Consider the following 17,970-nt stretch of genomic DNA (forward strand, 5'->3'; position numbering starts at 1 on the left):
AAATCATGTGCTTGAATTGTAAGCTAAAATGTTATACATTTAACATCATGAAGGTTTAAAAGTACAGTTAAAAGAAATGTATTGTAAAGATTTTAAAAGGGTAAAAGTTGAAAGTGTGGGATTGTGTATTGTGTTAACGCTGCTAGAGTTTAAGGTTAAACTCATTTGAGTAGTGTTTTAAAAGTGTCTTCAATTTATTTGGGTGCTTTAGATATGAGGTTTCTTTTTTTACTTATTGTCAAGATTAATTTCTAATGTTTAAAATTAAGTATTTGATCGTTTGTTATGATGTCTTATTATGGTTATTTGGGTTTATTGTATTTTTTATTGACCCACTTGTGTTTGTGTTTAAGGTTTTTTACCTGCTTTTGACCACGACAACTATCAAATAAAAGAAAGAAAAGAAATTCCTGGTCATTGAGTAAAATCCAGTCCAAACCTTCAGAGGCAAGCATACCCTTTCAAGTGGGGGAAACTGCAGGGTTGAACCTCACAAAAGTGAGGGCACTTGACAATAAAATATCTTTTTGCTTTTTCCCTGACATCTTTGAAAAATACAAATGCAATGGCAATGATTAATGTTTTGACAGGATATAAAATATTACCCAGAGCACTCTGCTTTAATACATGCATGTAGCCTTAACGTAACTAGAAATACTATTAATATAGTATAATATATAATTTAAAATAAAACGAAGAAATACATCTTCATTCCTTCCTTCCCATACCCACTAACAATTCCCTTAGTTTCAGAAAACGTAAGCTAGCCAAACTGAGCCAAAGCTTCTGGCCTGGGGCTCGTTCTTCGTAGGTCGCTAACTTAGTTAGCTGGATTTGATTGTTGGCGATTTGGCATGATCTTGGATCGTTTGGTTCTTCGAAGCTCATCCTGGACTTGCTGTCATAGCAACAGATGCGCAAGCTCAAACCTGCTCGGGAGCAGGCTTATTTCATGTTAACAGGATTAGATCGCGGCTTCATAAGCGGAGATGATACGGGAAGTCCAGCGCAGCGCGATAGTGCACTTTCTGAGATGTTTTTTTTTTTTTTTTTCGTGACTCGTGAGATTGTCGTTTACATTATTAAATTGTTGGAAACGCACATTTATTTTCGACTTGTCGGTAGTGATGTGCGGATCGATACTAAAATATCGATATCTCTGATACCAGCTTTGTATGTTCTAGAATCGATTATCTTATCAAAATATCGATATTTCAGTAATTTGGAGCAAATATGTAGTTTATTGGAAATAGAAATACAGCGGAAAGTAACCACAATTACCCTCGTTTATCTGAATAATGCCAACTTAGTCGGAACTACTTGTTCTTCCGCCTGCCAAGTCATGAGCGTAATATGGCACTATACAACTGCAGAGCAGCACGCACGCTAGCCACTCAGTCCAGACATGATTTTGACCACTTAAGTTTTGTTTTGCAGAAAATGATTTTTTTAAGTGAATTTCTTTTTGTATAAATTGTATCTTAATTTTAATTTTTTTTATCAACCAATTTATCAATAAAATACCAAATATAGCAGAAAGCAGACAACACAATCATAGAGGCGCCCGCGCGGTCACTTGCACTGCTCGTAAACAGGAGCGCATCTCATCCTAACTTAACGAAACTCAGCATATGCCTCACAGACATGAAATATATCTTAAGAAAGCTTGAAATTGTCTTTTTAACAATTTAAAACAAAAAGAAATAGGCTACTCTCTGGTTGTGTAATGATGTGCATTTCTCTCATATGTGCGTTCACATACGGAGATGGCGATCGTCAACTTCATCTTTACAGCTGTTGTTGCTGTTAATAATCTAAAAATAATAGGCTTATAATTGTATTAAACAATAAATTAAATGAAATTTTAATTGTATTAAAAAAGCAACAAAAAAAATCCTGTTTATCAATATTGTGTGTGTGTGTCGAAAGAATTTGTCTGCAGCTGCTCAAAACAACAACAAAAAAAAAAAGTCAAAAACCCCACTGTCAGTGTTTTGTAAGGAACAGGCAAATATGTTCAATATAGCAGGAGACATTTTAATTGTTAACTAATAAAACAGTTATTTTTTATGTCAGTGTCGGCTATAGACAGATGAAGTTGACGACTCGCGATCTTCGCAGCGCCAGAGAGAAATGCACATTTCATTTTCATACGAATTACATAAGCAGCGCAGTCTGTTTTCTTTTGTTTTGAAGAATTGTTCTGCTTTTCATTTGCAGACATTTCAAGCTATCTATATGTCTCAGGTCTGTGAGGCAATAGGCTAGGCTACCTTATAGGCCTACGCTGAGTTTCGGTTCATTATGAGACGAGCTCCAGGTTCGCCAGCGCCTCAGTGTCCTGATTAACTATTTTCTAATAGCCTATATTTACTAATTTATTAAAATCCAGATAATTTGTTGATGAAACATCGATTAAAATTAAGATACAATTAAAACGAAATTAAATTTAATGACAGGATTCGTGCTTTCAGTTTGAGGTCTCTGTGAAAGTTTTAAAACATTATTTTAGTGCCGCTTTAGTGCGCTCACGTCCTTAATGGAGAACTGTCTGTAACTTTTTTTTTTTTTTTTTTTGTGAAATACATTTCTAAAAAAATGCGACTTAGGTCGCACTGGACTATGTTTTTTTTCTTCCTCGTGACGCATTTTTTGACTGATATGCGACTCTGGAGCGACTTATAAAATAGGCTACGGTAAGTTATTATTCTTTTTGTGCAAATGTCCCATAAAGTCCCATCCTTTAATGATTCATTTATGTCCCGTTGACCGGTCCATTGCATTACGAATAAAAGCAGAATCAATAAAGTCAAAAATGTGATGTGCAGTCAGGTGGTTTGAGTTTGTGCGCGTTTTTTGACGAGTTTTATAGTCTTGATATTGTTTCCTATTCAAAAGTGGTGACGCCCTACCCACCCCCAAATCAGCACCCCCAACATAAAACCTCTTCCCGCGGCCCTGCTGTCCTCAGTGCCGCAGAAAAGCGCTGAAACGGAGATGAAGGGGAACCCGTTTTTTTTTTTGGCTTATTTTAATTTAACTGGCCCATCCAGTTTTCTGGGGGCCCACCTACAATCAAAATCCTGGCGCCGCTAGTGCTCACATATGACTGACTTTGCTGTATGCATGCAGCGATGTGATGATGCCTGATATGAACTTGGGTTGCTACATTAACTGAATGAATCTATTAACATATGCCACATTGATAGGTCACAGCCTACCAATGACAAGATTTCACTGCACGTTACTTGAATAATTAGTGTACTTGTTACTTTAATTTCACAAACAGTAATTTTTGGGCAAAGTATCGGTATCGGATCGGTATCGCCGATACTCGCCTTCATTTTAGTTGGTATCGGATCTGATAGGAAACCAGTGGTATCGCACATCACTACTTGTCGGAGTCTGGCTTTAAATACAGCACAAACTGTTTGCATTGCCCTAAGATTATTTGCGAGTGGCTCTTTCCTTTACACTATTGGAGATGCGGAGAACTTGATGGAAAGTGCTGTCTGTCGTGTCATTTGGAGTTTACCTGGCGCTTTTAGGTTTAAAAAACAGTTTTTTTTTTTTTTTTTTTTTTTGGGGCATTTCCAAGCCACTTAAGACCCAATGTTGTAAAGCAGTTTTTTTTAAAGCAATTTCTTTAGGCTATCATCATTTTTTATGAAGATCATACAATCATGACCATGCCGATTACAGTATGTCACTCAGGCTTCACTAACGTGATTGGTACCATAGACTAGGCTAGACTATAGGCTGCCATCAAGGCCTCAATGAAGGGGATTATGTGAACAGAAAGGGGGTTCACAATGTAAATGTGCAGCCCAGTTACTATTGGGATTCTTAATATTCCAGATTAATAATATTATATCAAATAAAAAAAAGGCAGTTGACTAAAATCTTCCATAATCACAAATGTGAAAGCAAAAAGGCCAGGATCTGTGCATGACTTAAGAATTTTCAGAGATTCACATTCCTGCACATTATTTGAAAGTGGTGAGGAAAGTTCCACAATTAAATATCAAGCTCACTGTATTACATACACTTATTGATCCTAACAGAACTGCATTTTTCCATAGGTGATTATGACATGTTCCTGCAGACAGGTGTTTTATGACCCCATTCCCTGACCCAAACCAGTTATAATGCAGCTCTAGCCAGGACAAGGGCACACAATGAAAATGAACTTCAGCTAACTAAAGGGAAGATTTCAGTGTCTGAAAAGTCTGAGGGTTGCACATCTGACAGGGCCTGTGACATTGCTGCATGTGCCATATTACACATTGCCAAAAAAAAAAAAAAAAAAAAAATTAAATGTTTAATAAAAGACAAATATGCTTAGTTCCTTGAGTTTTATTTAAATTGTTCTTTGTAAAGAAAAGCCAGTGGTCAAGTGCCTGCAACAAGAGATATTAGACACATGCCTCATGCAACAAATAAAAAGGAAAAGTTGTCTATCCACTGCCCACCTGTAGGCCTATGTCTCCTCTGTGTGTGCAGACTCTTCTGTAGGCCTTTCTGGAGATGTGGAATCCTGCAACTTATATTGCAGCCATAAAGCATACAAGTATAAATGAAGTAAAGTTATGTGTGCACTTGCAGGTAGGCTAGTTCCTCCATATGACAGTTATCTGAGAGGGTTTATTCACTGTCCAGTGCAATGGAAACAAATGGACATTACAAAGTCTTCTACTTTCTTTCCTTTGGAAAGTTAGAAAATGTCCACTTACTGCACATATTTCAGCCACCACTTTCTTGGGAACAGATACAAGTGTGTATTATGTAAAAGTGCACAAAAGAGGAAAACACAATGTCATTACAAAGAACTACACTCGGGAAAATGTGATCAATGGCAAAATAATTTTACATTAACATAACTTTATCAGTTTTCACTTTCACAAGTCGAAGCAATTCATTACTTTTAATGCGGCCTTCATTTAATGCAGCAATATGTACAATTATTTTACAGTGTAGGCTACTAAGATCTTTTCTTTTTTCTTTTTTTCTTTTTTTCAGCCTTTTTCTTGGTTGCTTTTATAAACAGACAACCATTTATTCAACAGTGCCTTTTATAGAAGAGAAGAGACTATAATATAACAAAAAATTACCATTAGGCTATGTAGAATATTTTTGTACTTCACTTTTATTTGTTCCCATGTTCTAGTGTGGTGACTCTGACATTACAATGAACAAAGTAGCCTAATTATGCAATTATTAAAATACAAATAAGGCTAAGTGATAAAAACATCTAACATGGCCACTTCTAACGGATTTAAATTGTCTGCTACTTTTTGCCAGCCCTCTCTCCTGGCTTTTGCAGACTTTGTGTTCCCTGGCGTTTTGATTAAACATTAAAATTCCGAATAAACTTCGACTATTAGTTCTTGCTCTGCTGAGGAGAAAAACTGTGCGCGCTCTTTGGCCACGCTGAACAGCCAATAGCAGCGTTGCTGATCAATGTTTCTACGATCGATACATATCCCCTTTTAAACCAGCGCATGAACACGCAGTTATCTCAGATTACTCAATCCAGCGATACTAATCATAAACAACAGGTGAGTTCGAAGAACCCAATTAGCCGGATCATGATTAGCACGATGATATCATCTTGGATGTGTCATTTGGTCTCGGATGTAATAAGCAACGTACGAAGAACGAGCCACTGGTTGCAAAGTAGTTGTAGAGTTTTTGACTGCATCAATAATAATGTTACGATGGGCTATATATTAAATGTTCTAGCCTAAAAATGTTAGACAAGCTTTCTTCTAACTTACCTTCTCCATCACGACGTGTGTTCGCGCGATGTTGTTGGTTACCTAGTAACGAACGTACGGTGGCCGAGAATTTTCCGTCAACTTCCGTTCGCACATCTATGTTGCCTTGTAACGAACGCAATCTGGCCGAGATACGTGCTGGCGGCAGGAAAGTTCACTTTGTGTGCCCGCGCCTCGTATACAACGTTATAAAGCTTGCAGGACAACTTGGTTGGCATTGCCTTTTCAGCGTGAGAAATACACAGTGTGGCGTGTGAGCGAGTGAAATTGGTTGAATTGGAATAAAACTCGATACATATCAAATATTTATAAATGAAGACAAAAATAGCATTACATGTGATAGTCAAAGTTTTACTCTTTATTGTGTGCATTTATTGCAGTATATTGAAAAATATAAGCACTAGTTTCCTTACATATATGGAAATGTATAATATATCACATTATATTTAGGGGCCAAGCACCGAAGGTGCGTAGGCACCTATTGTATCTGTTCCCGTTCTTATTATTCTTCCTCTGCCATGGAAGTCTATGGCAGCCCATAGAACCATTTGTGGGAAAGTTGTAATGGTTTGACATTCTGATAGAGGACAGTCCCAACATTCAATACACCAATTTTGGTGTGTTTAACTAATTCCCTCTAGTGCCACCACCTGTCCAAAGTTTCACTCATATGTATGCTAATTGACCTTTCGCCGGCCCCTCCCCCAAAACGGCCATTGTCCAATCACACATCATAGCAACCGTTACTATGTGAGCAGGTCCGACAAACATTAGCAAAATGGTGAAGCGTGCGCCCATGGCGTTTGTAAATCGGACACTACATACCCCGAGAGATTGTCTGGAGGAGTTGTGTGCATTCCCAAAGCCGAAAACACAACGTGAGCGGTGCCTACAATGGATAAAACAGTGTGGACGGCCCCAATCCCAGTTAAATGTGTCGAACATTACGAGGCATAAATACGCCTGCTGGCTGTGGTATCGATGGCTACTTAGCCTAAAGTTTTTTTTTGTTTTGTTTTTCTGATCTGAAAAACTATCCTATCTGTAACTCAAAAAACATAATATTGTCTGAACCGCGAGTTTTATGATCCCTTGCCCCACTAATAAATATTATGGTCTCAACCGCGATTTTTGTGATCTGTTGTCCCCCTTATAAATATTATGGTAAGTGCATTATGAAAGACAATCAATGCAAGTTATTTAGATGCAAATTAAGGCTATGTCTGGTTAAACAGTTATTGTGTGATTTCGTTTATTGTGCTTTGTCAACTTGAAGCATGAATTTGAGAAAGAAAATCATTTTTGGAAGAAAATGCACCACATACGTTTGTCAATGATATAGGCCTAAGTTATAGCTAAAAGATTGTAAAAGCTTTCAGTTCACCTGCCTAATTGTAGTTGAAAAGTCAAATTAAGCTTGATTAATGATATACTGTGACTGATCAAATAAACTACAGCATCGGAAATATAACTCCCATGTGTTGCAGCATTTAAAATTTTAGTCATAGTGAATGCGAAAAAACACACATAAGAAATTATTGCTGACAGCACTTTTATTTTCAGAGACAGTTTTTTCTTTCACACAAAAACACAACAGAAGTAAGTGTCTTACAATGCTTTTAAACACTTGTTTCCTTGTTCTTTGCCATAATCACAAATGATGTGTATGAACACCGGTAAGCATTAGCCTCGATAGAGACGTAGATAGTAGTCGTGTCTCCTTCATTGCGTATTTTTATATTATAATATATCCCTCCACTGCATACTGTAACCCTTTTTGCCTCAATCTAGAGGATATCGCGGAGGTATTGCTCCAAAAAAGGTCACTGACACGCACGGGTATACCTTTTTCCGTCATGGCAATCTGTCGCGCTGGTCGTGTTTGACCATTTGTTTGTCGGACGTAGCAACAGTAACTAAGGGGGGCGGGGCTCGGCGAAAGGTCAATTACATTTGAACGTAAGGCCAATCAACAAAATTATTTTTCCTCTGATTCCTGAGCTCATGACAATTTGATTGCAGCCTTTGACGTCATTTGCCGTCATAGAAATATGGCCGTAATTTTGAAATGTCCAAAAAACCTACTTTTTTGAACTCTTCCTAGACGGTTTGTCCGATTTGCATTAAAATTTAACCAGATCAGCTTTAGGCAGTGGTGACAAAAAAAAATGGAATTCAAGTTGATTTTTCAAACCGTTCTCTAAACGCATGAACAGACGTAACGCTGGTGCGTATTTTTTCCCGTACCCATGTTAGCAGGTCAGAGCTTTCACACACTGCACGCGGTTGCAGTCCGTCGATCCGTTCCAGGAGCGGTGCGTATACAGCAGTGCAGAGATCGTTTCCGCGCCGAGTCTATTTCTGCTGTGCTGCAAACGCTGAATTAAAGTGACAGCGCATGTTTCATGGTCAAAATGAACACAGATTGACCTGAAAATGTAGTAATTTCATCTGAAAATGTAGTAAAAAAATCATCTTTTGGAAACTGAACTTAATGCCTTAATTTAAAAAATTAGGAAAAATCCTACCTTTAAGGACACCAATTTTCTTTGTGAATGAATAATGTATCGTAAATAAATAAATGTTCTTCCTTAAAATACAGGGTGCATAAGTGAGTACACCCCTATGTTAAATTCCCATAGAGGCAGGCAGATTTTTATTTTTAAGTATTTTTTTTATATTTTTTTTAGGATACTATGCATCCTGATAAAGTTCCCTTGGCCTTTGGAATTAAAATAGCCCCACATCATCACACAGCCTTCACCATACCTAGAGATGGGCATGGTTTTATTTCAGATAGCCTAATAGCTAGTTTGATTTGCATTGAGAGATGATCTTATGGAAAGTACTCCATGCCAATCTCTAGGTATGGTGAAGGCTATGTGATGATGTGGGGCTATTTTAATTCCAGAGGCCAAGGGAACTTTATCAGGATGCATAGTGTCCTGGATCCATGAAGTAACTGGCCTTTAAAAATAAAAATCTGCCTGCCTCTATGGGAATTTAACATAGGGGTGTCCAAACTTATGCACCCTGTATTTTAAGGAAGAACATTTATTTATGATACATTATTCATTCACAAAGAAAATTGGTGTCCTTAAAGGTTGGATTTTTCCTAATTTTTTAAATTAAGGCATTAAGTTCAATTTCCAAAAGATGATTTTTTATTCCTCTTTTTAGTCAACTTTAGCATGGGTGTATTCACTTATGCATTGCACTGTATGTGTGAAACAGACGTTAAGCTGTATCTTTACAACGCTTTATCGTATTCAGACATAACTTGGTACATGTCATCACAAGCATGATCTGAGGCTACTGAAGGAGCCTGAGAAGTTTCGGAAAATCCTTGCTAAGTCCAACGATACCAAACATGCTAGGTTTTGCCTTACGGTTTGTGTAGCGTTGTGATTTAGCGCTTAAACAGCTTTTGCCAATATCTTCGAAACTGTTTAACAAATCGAGACGAAACCACGGTCAGAAGTTTGGAAACATAGGTCGATAGCTTAACGCCAATGCCCAAATGCGAAAACATTGATAGTAAGGGGTAGTAAAATTCAATCAAAGTCATGTGTCAGTCATTTTTTACGTGTTTTTTCATATAAATGTCTATAACTCTGAAGCGAATTGAGATATTTTCACCAAAATTGACACAGATGTATGGACTCACTCTGAGGACACATAAAAAAAATGGTGGGACTGAGCCTCTTGGTGGCGCTATAATAGAATAAAACATGAAATTCTCATTGACTTCAATACAGTATTGTGATATAATATACTATACTATACTTTATAAACTCATCAACGTAACATTGCGAAATTTCGTATGAGTCATCGGCACCATGCTTTGAAGGTACTCAAAAAGTTTCAGGGCAGTGTCACCTTGTGAAAAGTTATAACAAAATTTCCAAAAAGGCTAATAACTCTTGAATACATCTGGCTATTGAAATGCCACTGGTCTTAAAGGGGGGGGTGAAATGCTATTTCATGCATACTGAGTTTTTTACACTGGTAAAGAGTTGGATTCCATTGCTAAACATGGACAATGTTTCAAAAACTAAGTTGTTCCAAAAATACTCCTTCCGGTTTGTCACAAGTTTCGGAAAGTTTTTTTCGAGTATGGCTCTGTCTTACGTAAGATAGAGCGGAATTTCCTTATATGGGTCCTAAGGGCACTTCTCCGGTAAGATCGCGGCCGCGCGCGCACTCGTAGACCAGAGCAAGAGAGCGAAAGCAGTTCGCCATCAGCGCCCTGCCCGGCTTTTGGGAAGTCAGTGTCACCAAAGAAGTGTGTTTTTGGTTGCCAGGGCAAGACAACCCTGCACAGATTCCCAAAGAACCCAGCGTTAAGGAGCCCGTGGATGGAGTTTGTTTTCCTGAGCATAAACGGAGTTGTGATAGACTGTTGTTCCCTGCATTTCGACGATGATTGTTTAATAAACAAAGCCCAGATCGGCGGATTTGCAGATCGTCTATTGCTTAAGGATCGAGCAGTCACAATGATAAAGGTTCGCGGTCGTGCGTGGGAACGGTGAGTAAAACTGTTGAACAAATGTCTCTGTGTGTTGTTAGCTCGGCGCGTTAGCACAGCTTTAGCTTCGCCCACACGGCCCGCCCCCAGCCGCTCGTTTTTTTCCGGAAAGACTCGGTACAGCCAATCTTTCAATTAAAAATCTAATAAAACAAAAGACTTTTTGGAGATATGAAAGATGCAACACTACTCTATAGGTACTCAAGATTAACAGGAGATTGAGTGAAAATGAGCATTTAACCCCCCCTTTAATAGATTCCCTGGGTCAAGCCGAGAACATAGATACCAAGTTTTCCTTATTTGGCCGAACTTCCTGTCCGCCCTTCTTGATTTTCATTCAATATCTACTTTTTCAAACTCCTCCTAGACCTTTTGTCCAATTTTCACCAAAATCAAATCGTATCATCTCCAGACCATGCCGACTAAAAGTTATGGATTTCGTGTCGATAGACGAAACCGTTTTCGTATAGCGCAGCAGCAAAGTTGAGGCATGATGCCGAAAGCACTATTCAGGCTTTATCTCTGCAATGCCTTGACATATTGACACCAAACTTTATATGTGTCATTGTCACTTTACTCTGACCACATCACATAAGTTTAGTAACTGCGCCACCTATTGGTCGAAAGTGATAATTAAATCATATTTTTAATTAAAGTTCATATGATTTTTTCAGCCATTTCGTCTAAAATCCTCTTTAAATGTCTTTAATTGCTCATTGTTGCAGTTGGTCTGACACTTTCAGCCATGTTGGCATGTCTTTTCGTCTTGTTCTTCTTGGACCCGGTAATTGCTGCTTGCAGCTATATTCGAACTTTAAACTTCTATCCAAGTATTTCTTTGATAATTTTACCTATTGCATCACAGAAATAATGATACTATGAGGTTAAAGTCTGTTTGTGTTTTGTTTTGTGAAGCTGTTTTATGACATCTCTCTCTGGGTCAGCGGCAGCACCAACTCAGATTTGAATGTTGCGATATGTTGCTGTATGGAAACCTCTTCAATTATAATAATCTACTGTTAGCATGGACCATACAGCAGCAACAACAATAATAGTTACATTAATATTATTAATAACACATGAAGCAAAATAGGCTATCTAGGCGATTTAATTACACGTTAAGCATTGTCGAATACACTCAAATGAGATCGATATGTACAAATTGCTGCACATTCGTTGAATTCTGAATTTTACACACATAAGTTGAAAGCAATTTGTTTGTGGATAGTAAAACATGTCTGCAACATTTATCAAGTTCACGGATAATTGTGGGTGCATTTATTAATCATAATAAAGTATAGGCTACTACAAAAAAAAATCAGATTAGTCCAGAATATGAACGCAACACGTTTAATTTCACGTTAAGCATTTTCCTCCCATAGAAAAACATTATAAGAATGCTAAAATTTGGCTTAATGTATATTACAATGTCCTCCTTATTATGTCGAAATAACATGTTATTATTAATGTCGAAATCAACAATCAAATATTTCAGTATGGTGGCTAAATCAGGCTTTGGGACATTTTTACTAGAGTAAAATGGGTGCTCAGTCTATATTATTGTAGATGTAGTCTAAAGCCCTATTTGGACAGTAAGTCAGGGGCGGTTTCTTCATTAGGGCGATTGGGCGACGCACCACCAAAGTGTCAAAGGGACTTTTTCAATCACATTCACAATCGCATTCAACCACAGAGTTACGCTAGCCGTCACTGTAATCTGCCTCTGTAATCAGAGAATGTCTAGTCCAATCAGCGCCATGTCACGTTCTGTGGAGTACCGCCTCTTTTTGGGCGATTTCACTCTGGCTGAGAATCGCCCAGAGTGTTCCCATATTGCCATAGACTTACATTCAAAGATGTTTTTTTTTCGAACTGCAGGCACTGCAATGCATTCTCTATGGGTTCCGGGAGGGCTCGCACTAACGTGCTTACGTCATCATACGTACCCTTAACTTGTGCAGCGATTGGTGGGAACAAACATACACTATTAAAAATCTTTAAGATTAAGTGACAAATAATATTTGAAAACAATTTTGAATTTGAACAACAAGAAAATATGAAACACTACTTTAATATCTTTATCAAATGTGATTAAAAAAAAATAAAATAAAAAAGAGAGCGAGAGCGAGAGAGACTGTTGGGACATCTCGCGAGTTGAGGCCAGTTGAACTTGAACAACGTCATTGTTGCGAACGCAGTTAATTCTATCGTGTCATTAAAAGAAATAACATTCAGCCGTCGTAGTTATCAGGATAAATTGGTTCAGCATCGCTAGACGAGGTGTTTGAGGAGCACTTGAAAACTGCCACCGTCTTTAAAGGTACATCAAATAGTGAATAGTGTAAATAGTGAGTATGTGCAGGGTTCGTACGGGTGCTTGAAATCCTTGAAAGTGCTTGAATTTGGATGTGTTTAAGGTTTGAAAAGTGCTTAAATTTTGGATAAAATGCTTGAAAATGTAACTATATTTCTGTCACAACAAATATTTATCTGACGGAATATTTCGTTTAATAAATGTAGCCCTTCAGATTCAGAGCGATTTGCGCTACGCTGGCCAGAGCAAGTAACGTTAGCGTAAATAGTGAGTTATGTGATTTCAGTTGTTTCTTATTGAATTGAAATTGGAGTAAACATTTTTGGAAATTCGCATCCTGGCTGGGCTTTGTTTGAATTGATTTGGACTTGCTGCTGAATTGTTAACACTCATATAGAAACAAACAAGGAGATTTATTGTAAGAGTCACTTTATTTTTCATTAATATTAAAGTAGTGAAGTTGCCTTTACATGCTTAAGCTGTTCATTTATCCATTGCATGGGTGGACCGAATCCTTATCAATCATCCAAACACTTGCCCCCCCTGAGAGATTTTGCAGGAGCCGCCACTGCAGTAAGTGTTTCTCACGGGGTCGTAATTAGGTAATTTAGGTCCAAAAAGAGGACGTATGGTCACCCTACTGTTTTTTTGACAAACACCAAGGTCATGTGGTAATTTAATTAACGTCCAAATCCACATCTCTTTTTTTTTTTTAGTTTACAAAAAGAGATTAATTCAAAATTCACTTTTAATTCCTTTTTGAATGTAAAAAAAAAAAAAAGCTAGGTGAATCGATTTTTTTTCTCTCAGCCCTAGTGGAGATTGAATGTTTGGTTTATTCTGTGTTGCAGGTTCAGGCACGATGAGCGGCATTATTCCCAAGAGCAAAGCAAAAGGCATTGACATCTGTGCAAACTTCCACCGCAATTATATAATCCGCTCTGATCTCGGCTGCTTTATGGAGACATATGCTTTAAAAGAAAATGATGAAACCTCTATTTTCAGTCTGCACCCTGCCTGCAAAGATGGAGACCACTACATTCGTGATATTAACTACTTTTACGTCATCAAGGGCAATTCCTACCGCAGAGTCACCAGCCTGGAGACAGACAACGATCCCAAAGTTTTCAGCCTTCATCCCAACCTCCGGGGCGGAGACCACTACCTTGCAACCTTGGACGTTTACAGTGTCAAAAACTATTTTTACATCATCTTCCAAAAAAAGGGCACTTATCGAAGAACAAAAAACTTGAATGAAGACTCCGAAGGTGTAGAATACAAGCTCCATCCCAACCTCAGAAACGGCCTCTATTACTGGGGCAAATATATGGCTGGCTGCATCTCATTCCTCAAGCCAGCCTCAGAGTGGGGATACGAGTACTACACCAGTAGAGACTTAAGCGAAGACAATTGCATTTGTGTCTATTCTGTTCATCCTGCTATTCTTAACTTCCTTCCTGGTGGGCTGTCAGTAACTAAAGGCCCAGTCTGTGGCACGTGGGAAAAGATTAAATATTTATTTAATGACAAAAAATCACCATCAAAATATGAAAACAGAATCAATAAAAAGGTTGGATACGATAAGGAGAAGATGTCCCAGATCACACACAACTGGAAGATAGCCACGTCAGTCACAGCTGAAACTGGAGATCTTGCCAAGCTAATTGCGAAGGTTCAGTTCTCCTTTTCTGCAGAATATGGAGGTTCACACGTCAACACTGAAAAAGAAAGCTGGAACGAACTGACTGAAGTGGAAGAAACACTCTCATTTGAGCTGGAGCCGAAAGAGTCTGTATATCTGTGGCAGTACAAACTGGGTATCGGTAAAGAACCAGTGTTGTTCTGCCGGGATATAAAGATAACAAATGATCCAAACCCTGCCGACTGAAGTCCCGCTGCCACCCGCTCAATCATGAAAACATACCAGGATGGTTTAACTCCAAGGATAACCAAGTGCTTCAGTTAAATACCTTAATTATAACTTCTCAAGCAACTATTTAGATATCTGCATGCACTGCTTATAACAAGGCTGTAATTGTTTATTATAGATTATTGATTTAGATTATTTAGTTACAGATGATGTAACTACAAATTACAACACTATTCAACAACTATCTTTATGATTAAAAGAAACTTATAGAGAATACTACCTTAAAATCTCACACATGTAACCTAACCTCAAATCTTTCAGTATGGTGGCTAAATCAGGCTTTGGGACATTTTTACTAGAGTAAAATGTGTGCTCAGTCTATATTACTGTAGATGTAGTCTAAAGCCCTATTCGGACAGTAAGTGTTTCTCATGGGGTCGTATGGAGTGTGTGTGTGTGTGTGTGTGTGTGTGGTGTGGGTGGCGGGGGGTGAATGCAACAACAAATACTTGACAAATGCATCCACAACCTTGCAACTATGTTATTGTACCTTAATACATAAAGTAATACATCCTTTCCATTCACATTTTGGCCCGCTATTTTTAGGGAAAAATATTTTAGCTTTTAACACCTTTTACATAACACTGTTTCTTTTCAGGGCCATAGTTTAAAATAAAATAAAATCTACAGCACTATTTAAGTACAAATGTATTTCTGTCCTCCTGATGCTCCTGATTAAGATGCAGTTTAACCAATCTTTGCGTTACGCACATGACCCACTGGCGGGACCTAAAGCTTAAAGCAAAAACGGCGACTAAAAAAGCAAAAGCCGAATCCCGGACATTTTGGCCAATTAAGAAAAATCCCGGCCAGACGCATTTTTTTAGGTCTAAAAAGAGGACGTATGGTCACCCTACTGTTTTTGACAAACACTAAGGTCGTGTCCACTGCAGAGCACCGTACAATAACTGTTCGTATGCATGTTAAAGATCTAGCGTAGGCTATTACTGTATTACTGAAATGCTGTAAAGCATTTACAAGAACAATATTTCATCACCGCTCAAAAAGAAGAAAAGCACATAAACATTTGAAATGGTTCGTTATTATGGCAGCAATTATATAGACTACCTTAAAAAATAAACTTTACCTCATGTAATTTTGTATTTAGGCCCTACTTGGCATCTGACAGACAATCATGCGACTGACCACGTGAGCTGTGAGTTCCCGGGTTCAAAGGATCACAAAACTCGCTCTTCCATCGTCAATAAATCGGCATCCGAATGCATGAGTTTTATCACTGAGGTGACATGCACATTTATTTTTATGGACGTCCACATGAGAAACACTTACCGTCCGGATAGGGCTATAGTGTATCTGAAGTCGGCTGAAGTGTTTGATTCACCAGTCGTAAAATGCGCTGAATTTTGAACTCATGCATTTGGTGTAAACATGTAATCAAAAGCTTTTTGTTTTTCACATATTTCACTTTATAGAATGCAATTTTGGTTTTAATATGTTAAATAAAGCTGGATACTGCTTTTAAAGTCTTGGTGTTTTTATTTTTTTTATTTTGTATTTTTTTTTCTACCAAAGAAAACATTGTTGTGGTGTATGTTTGACAAATCTCTACTCCCAGTTATAACTCTATATTTACAGTAGGCATAATTGTTATTGTGTATGCAGCATGAGTCAAACACTGTTCGTGAAGATTAATACGTAGATTAATGAATGAAATACAACTGTTCACGAACAGAAGATTGTATTTGACTCATGCTGCATACACATACGCAATAACAATTATGACTACTGTAAATATAGTTATAACTCCGATTAGAGTTGTTTGCATAAAATGCACTGTGAACATTCACATGTTTGCCCTGTGATAGGCTGCCTACAATTTATCTCCATAATATATACCATACTATTTTCTCTGCGCATATATTTTTTACTTACTTACATCAATCATTATCACATATTTTACATTTACATTTTTAACTGTAGGTACCACAGACAATTTAATATGGGCAAGTTTGTGTATATTTTACACGTAGTACAATACTGTAGCCTGTGCTGCATTTAAACACCAGACAGAGACAGATAATGATTTATTAAACAGGTGGTCTTTACTCATCTCACTTGCACAAAATAAATGCTGTAATAGAAAGCATAGAAACGCACAGGTGAAATACACTTAAAATTATATGCATTTAAAAATTTGGTCGGGTTGAAGTCATCCCTCCGGATCTTCTGCATCCACTCAGCCCGTCTCGCGGCGTCAACGGGGAATGCATGAAAGCTGACTTCTCTGTTATAACGTGACGACATGGTAGGGGAGAGTGGGGTGAGTTGTGCCAGTTTTTACTTAAAGTGACTTTAAGCTGAGGCCATGATAGCAATGGTTCCAACTACAATATGAACATATATTTCAGGATGTGGTGCATCTCTGGGAACAATCACTTTCGATCTGAAATATAGTATTTAAGAAATATAGCTTTCTGAAAAAAAGTGGTCTTGTGGCACAACTTGCCCCAGGTGCGGGGTAAGTTGTGCCTTTGGAGAGAATGCATTGGGGTAAATTGTGCCATTGATTATTGAAGTAAAACAGTATATTTTGATCTCAGAAACTGTAATGCTTTATAAAAGCTAGAAAAATTCAATACAAAATTACTCATTTAAGGTTTATTTAAAGTCATTTTACAACATCAAAGGGCAATTTTCTACAAGCCTATTGCGCCACATGAGCACATCAAAGGTCAATTTTCTTAAACAAGCCCTTCATGAACACATCAGAACAAAGTTTAATTCAAAATGGAAAAAAAAAAACCAGCAAATTCTATTTAAAGGTCATTTATGACATCGAAGGCAAATTTTCTTAAACAAGGCCTAGCGCCACATGAACATATGTTCAGAACGAAATGAAATTCAAACGAAGACCATACTGAATGCCATCCTTTTCACAGATCTGGCCTACTACATAACATCCCACTTGTCAATGCTACAGGGGAATATAAATTTCTGCTCCCTTCTGGCTGTACCTCCAAGTTTTTGTGGTGTGGGTAGTTTCTTACGCACATCTTCTCTAGGGATGACTCCTTCATCATTTTCTTTGAAAGTGAAGATTGGCTTTCCATCTACAGACCTCTTACTACTTCGCCTTAGAAACTTTGCATTGATGTCGGCACCATCAACCTTCTCAACCAATCCAATATAGTTATAGGATTTGGTTTTGCCTGCAAAATTCACAATGACAAAGTCCCCAGCAGACAGATCCTTGTCACCATCATCATCATCATAATCATTCTGGACATCTGAACTCTCATAGTCAGTGGTGTCGTTAAGTGGAATGGAAATGTCACTATCTTCTGAGCTACTGAAGACAACTACTTTCTTTCTTGGTTTGGTTGGTTTAGTCCCTATCTTCTTATTTTCATTCCTTTTCTTCTTTTCACCCTTTTCATTTTCTCTGTCGCGTGTGTTCTCC

At 37.8% G+C, this 17,970-nt stretch overlaps 1 protein-coding gene across 1 annotated transcript in view; it reads left to right on the forward strand.

Annotated features, from left to right (window-relative positions):
* LOC307164980 (uncharacterized protein) overlaps positions 1-16,030 on the forward strand; it is a 33,374-nt gene extending 17,344 nt beyond the window's left edge. The window contains exon 2 of the mRNA XM_079882232.1: positions 13,471-16,030. Coding sequence (XP_079738358.1) covers positions 13,482-14,507 — 1,026 coding nt within the window. The 5' untranslated portion in view covers positions 13,471-13,481 and the 3' untranslated portion in view covers positions 14,508-16,030. The remainder of the gene's footprint in view (positions 1-13,470) is intronic.
* Positions 16,031-17,970: the final 1,940 nt, after the last annotated feature.

The sequence above is a fragment of the Squalius cephalus genome (genome assembly GCF_949319135.1).
Source record: "Squalius cephalus genome assembly, chromosome: 9".
Classification (NCBI taxonomy): domain Eukaryota; kingdom Metazoa; phylum Chordata; class Actinopteri; order Cypriniformes; family Leuciscidae; genus Squalius; species Squalius cephalus.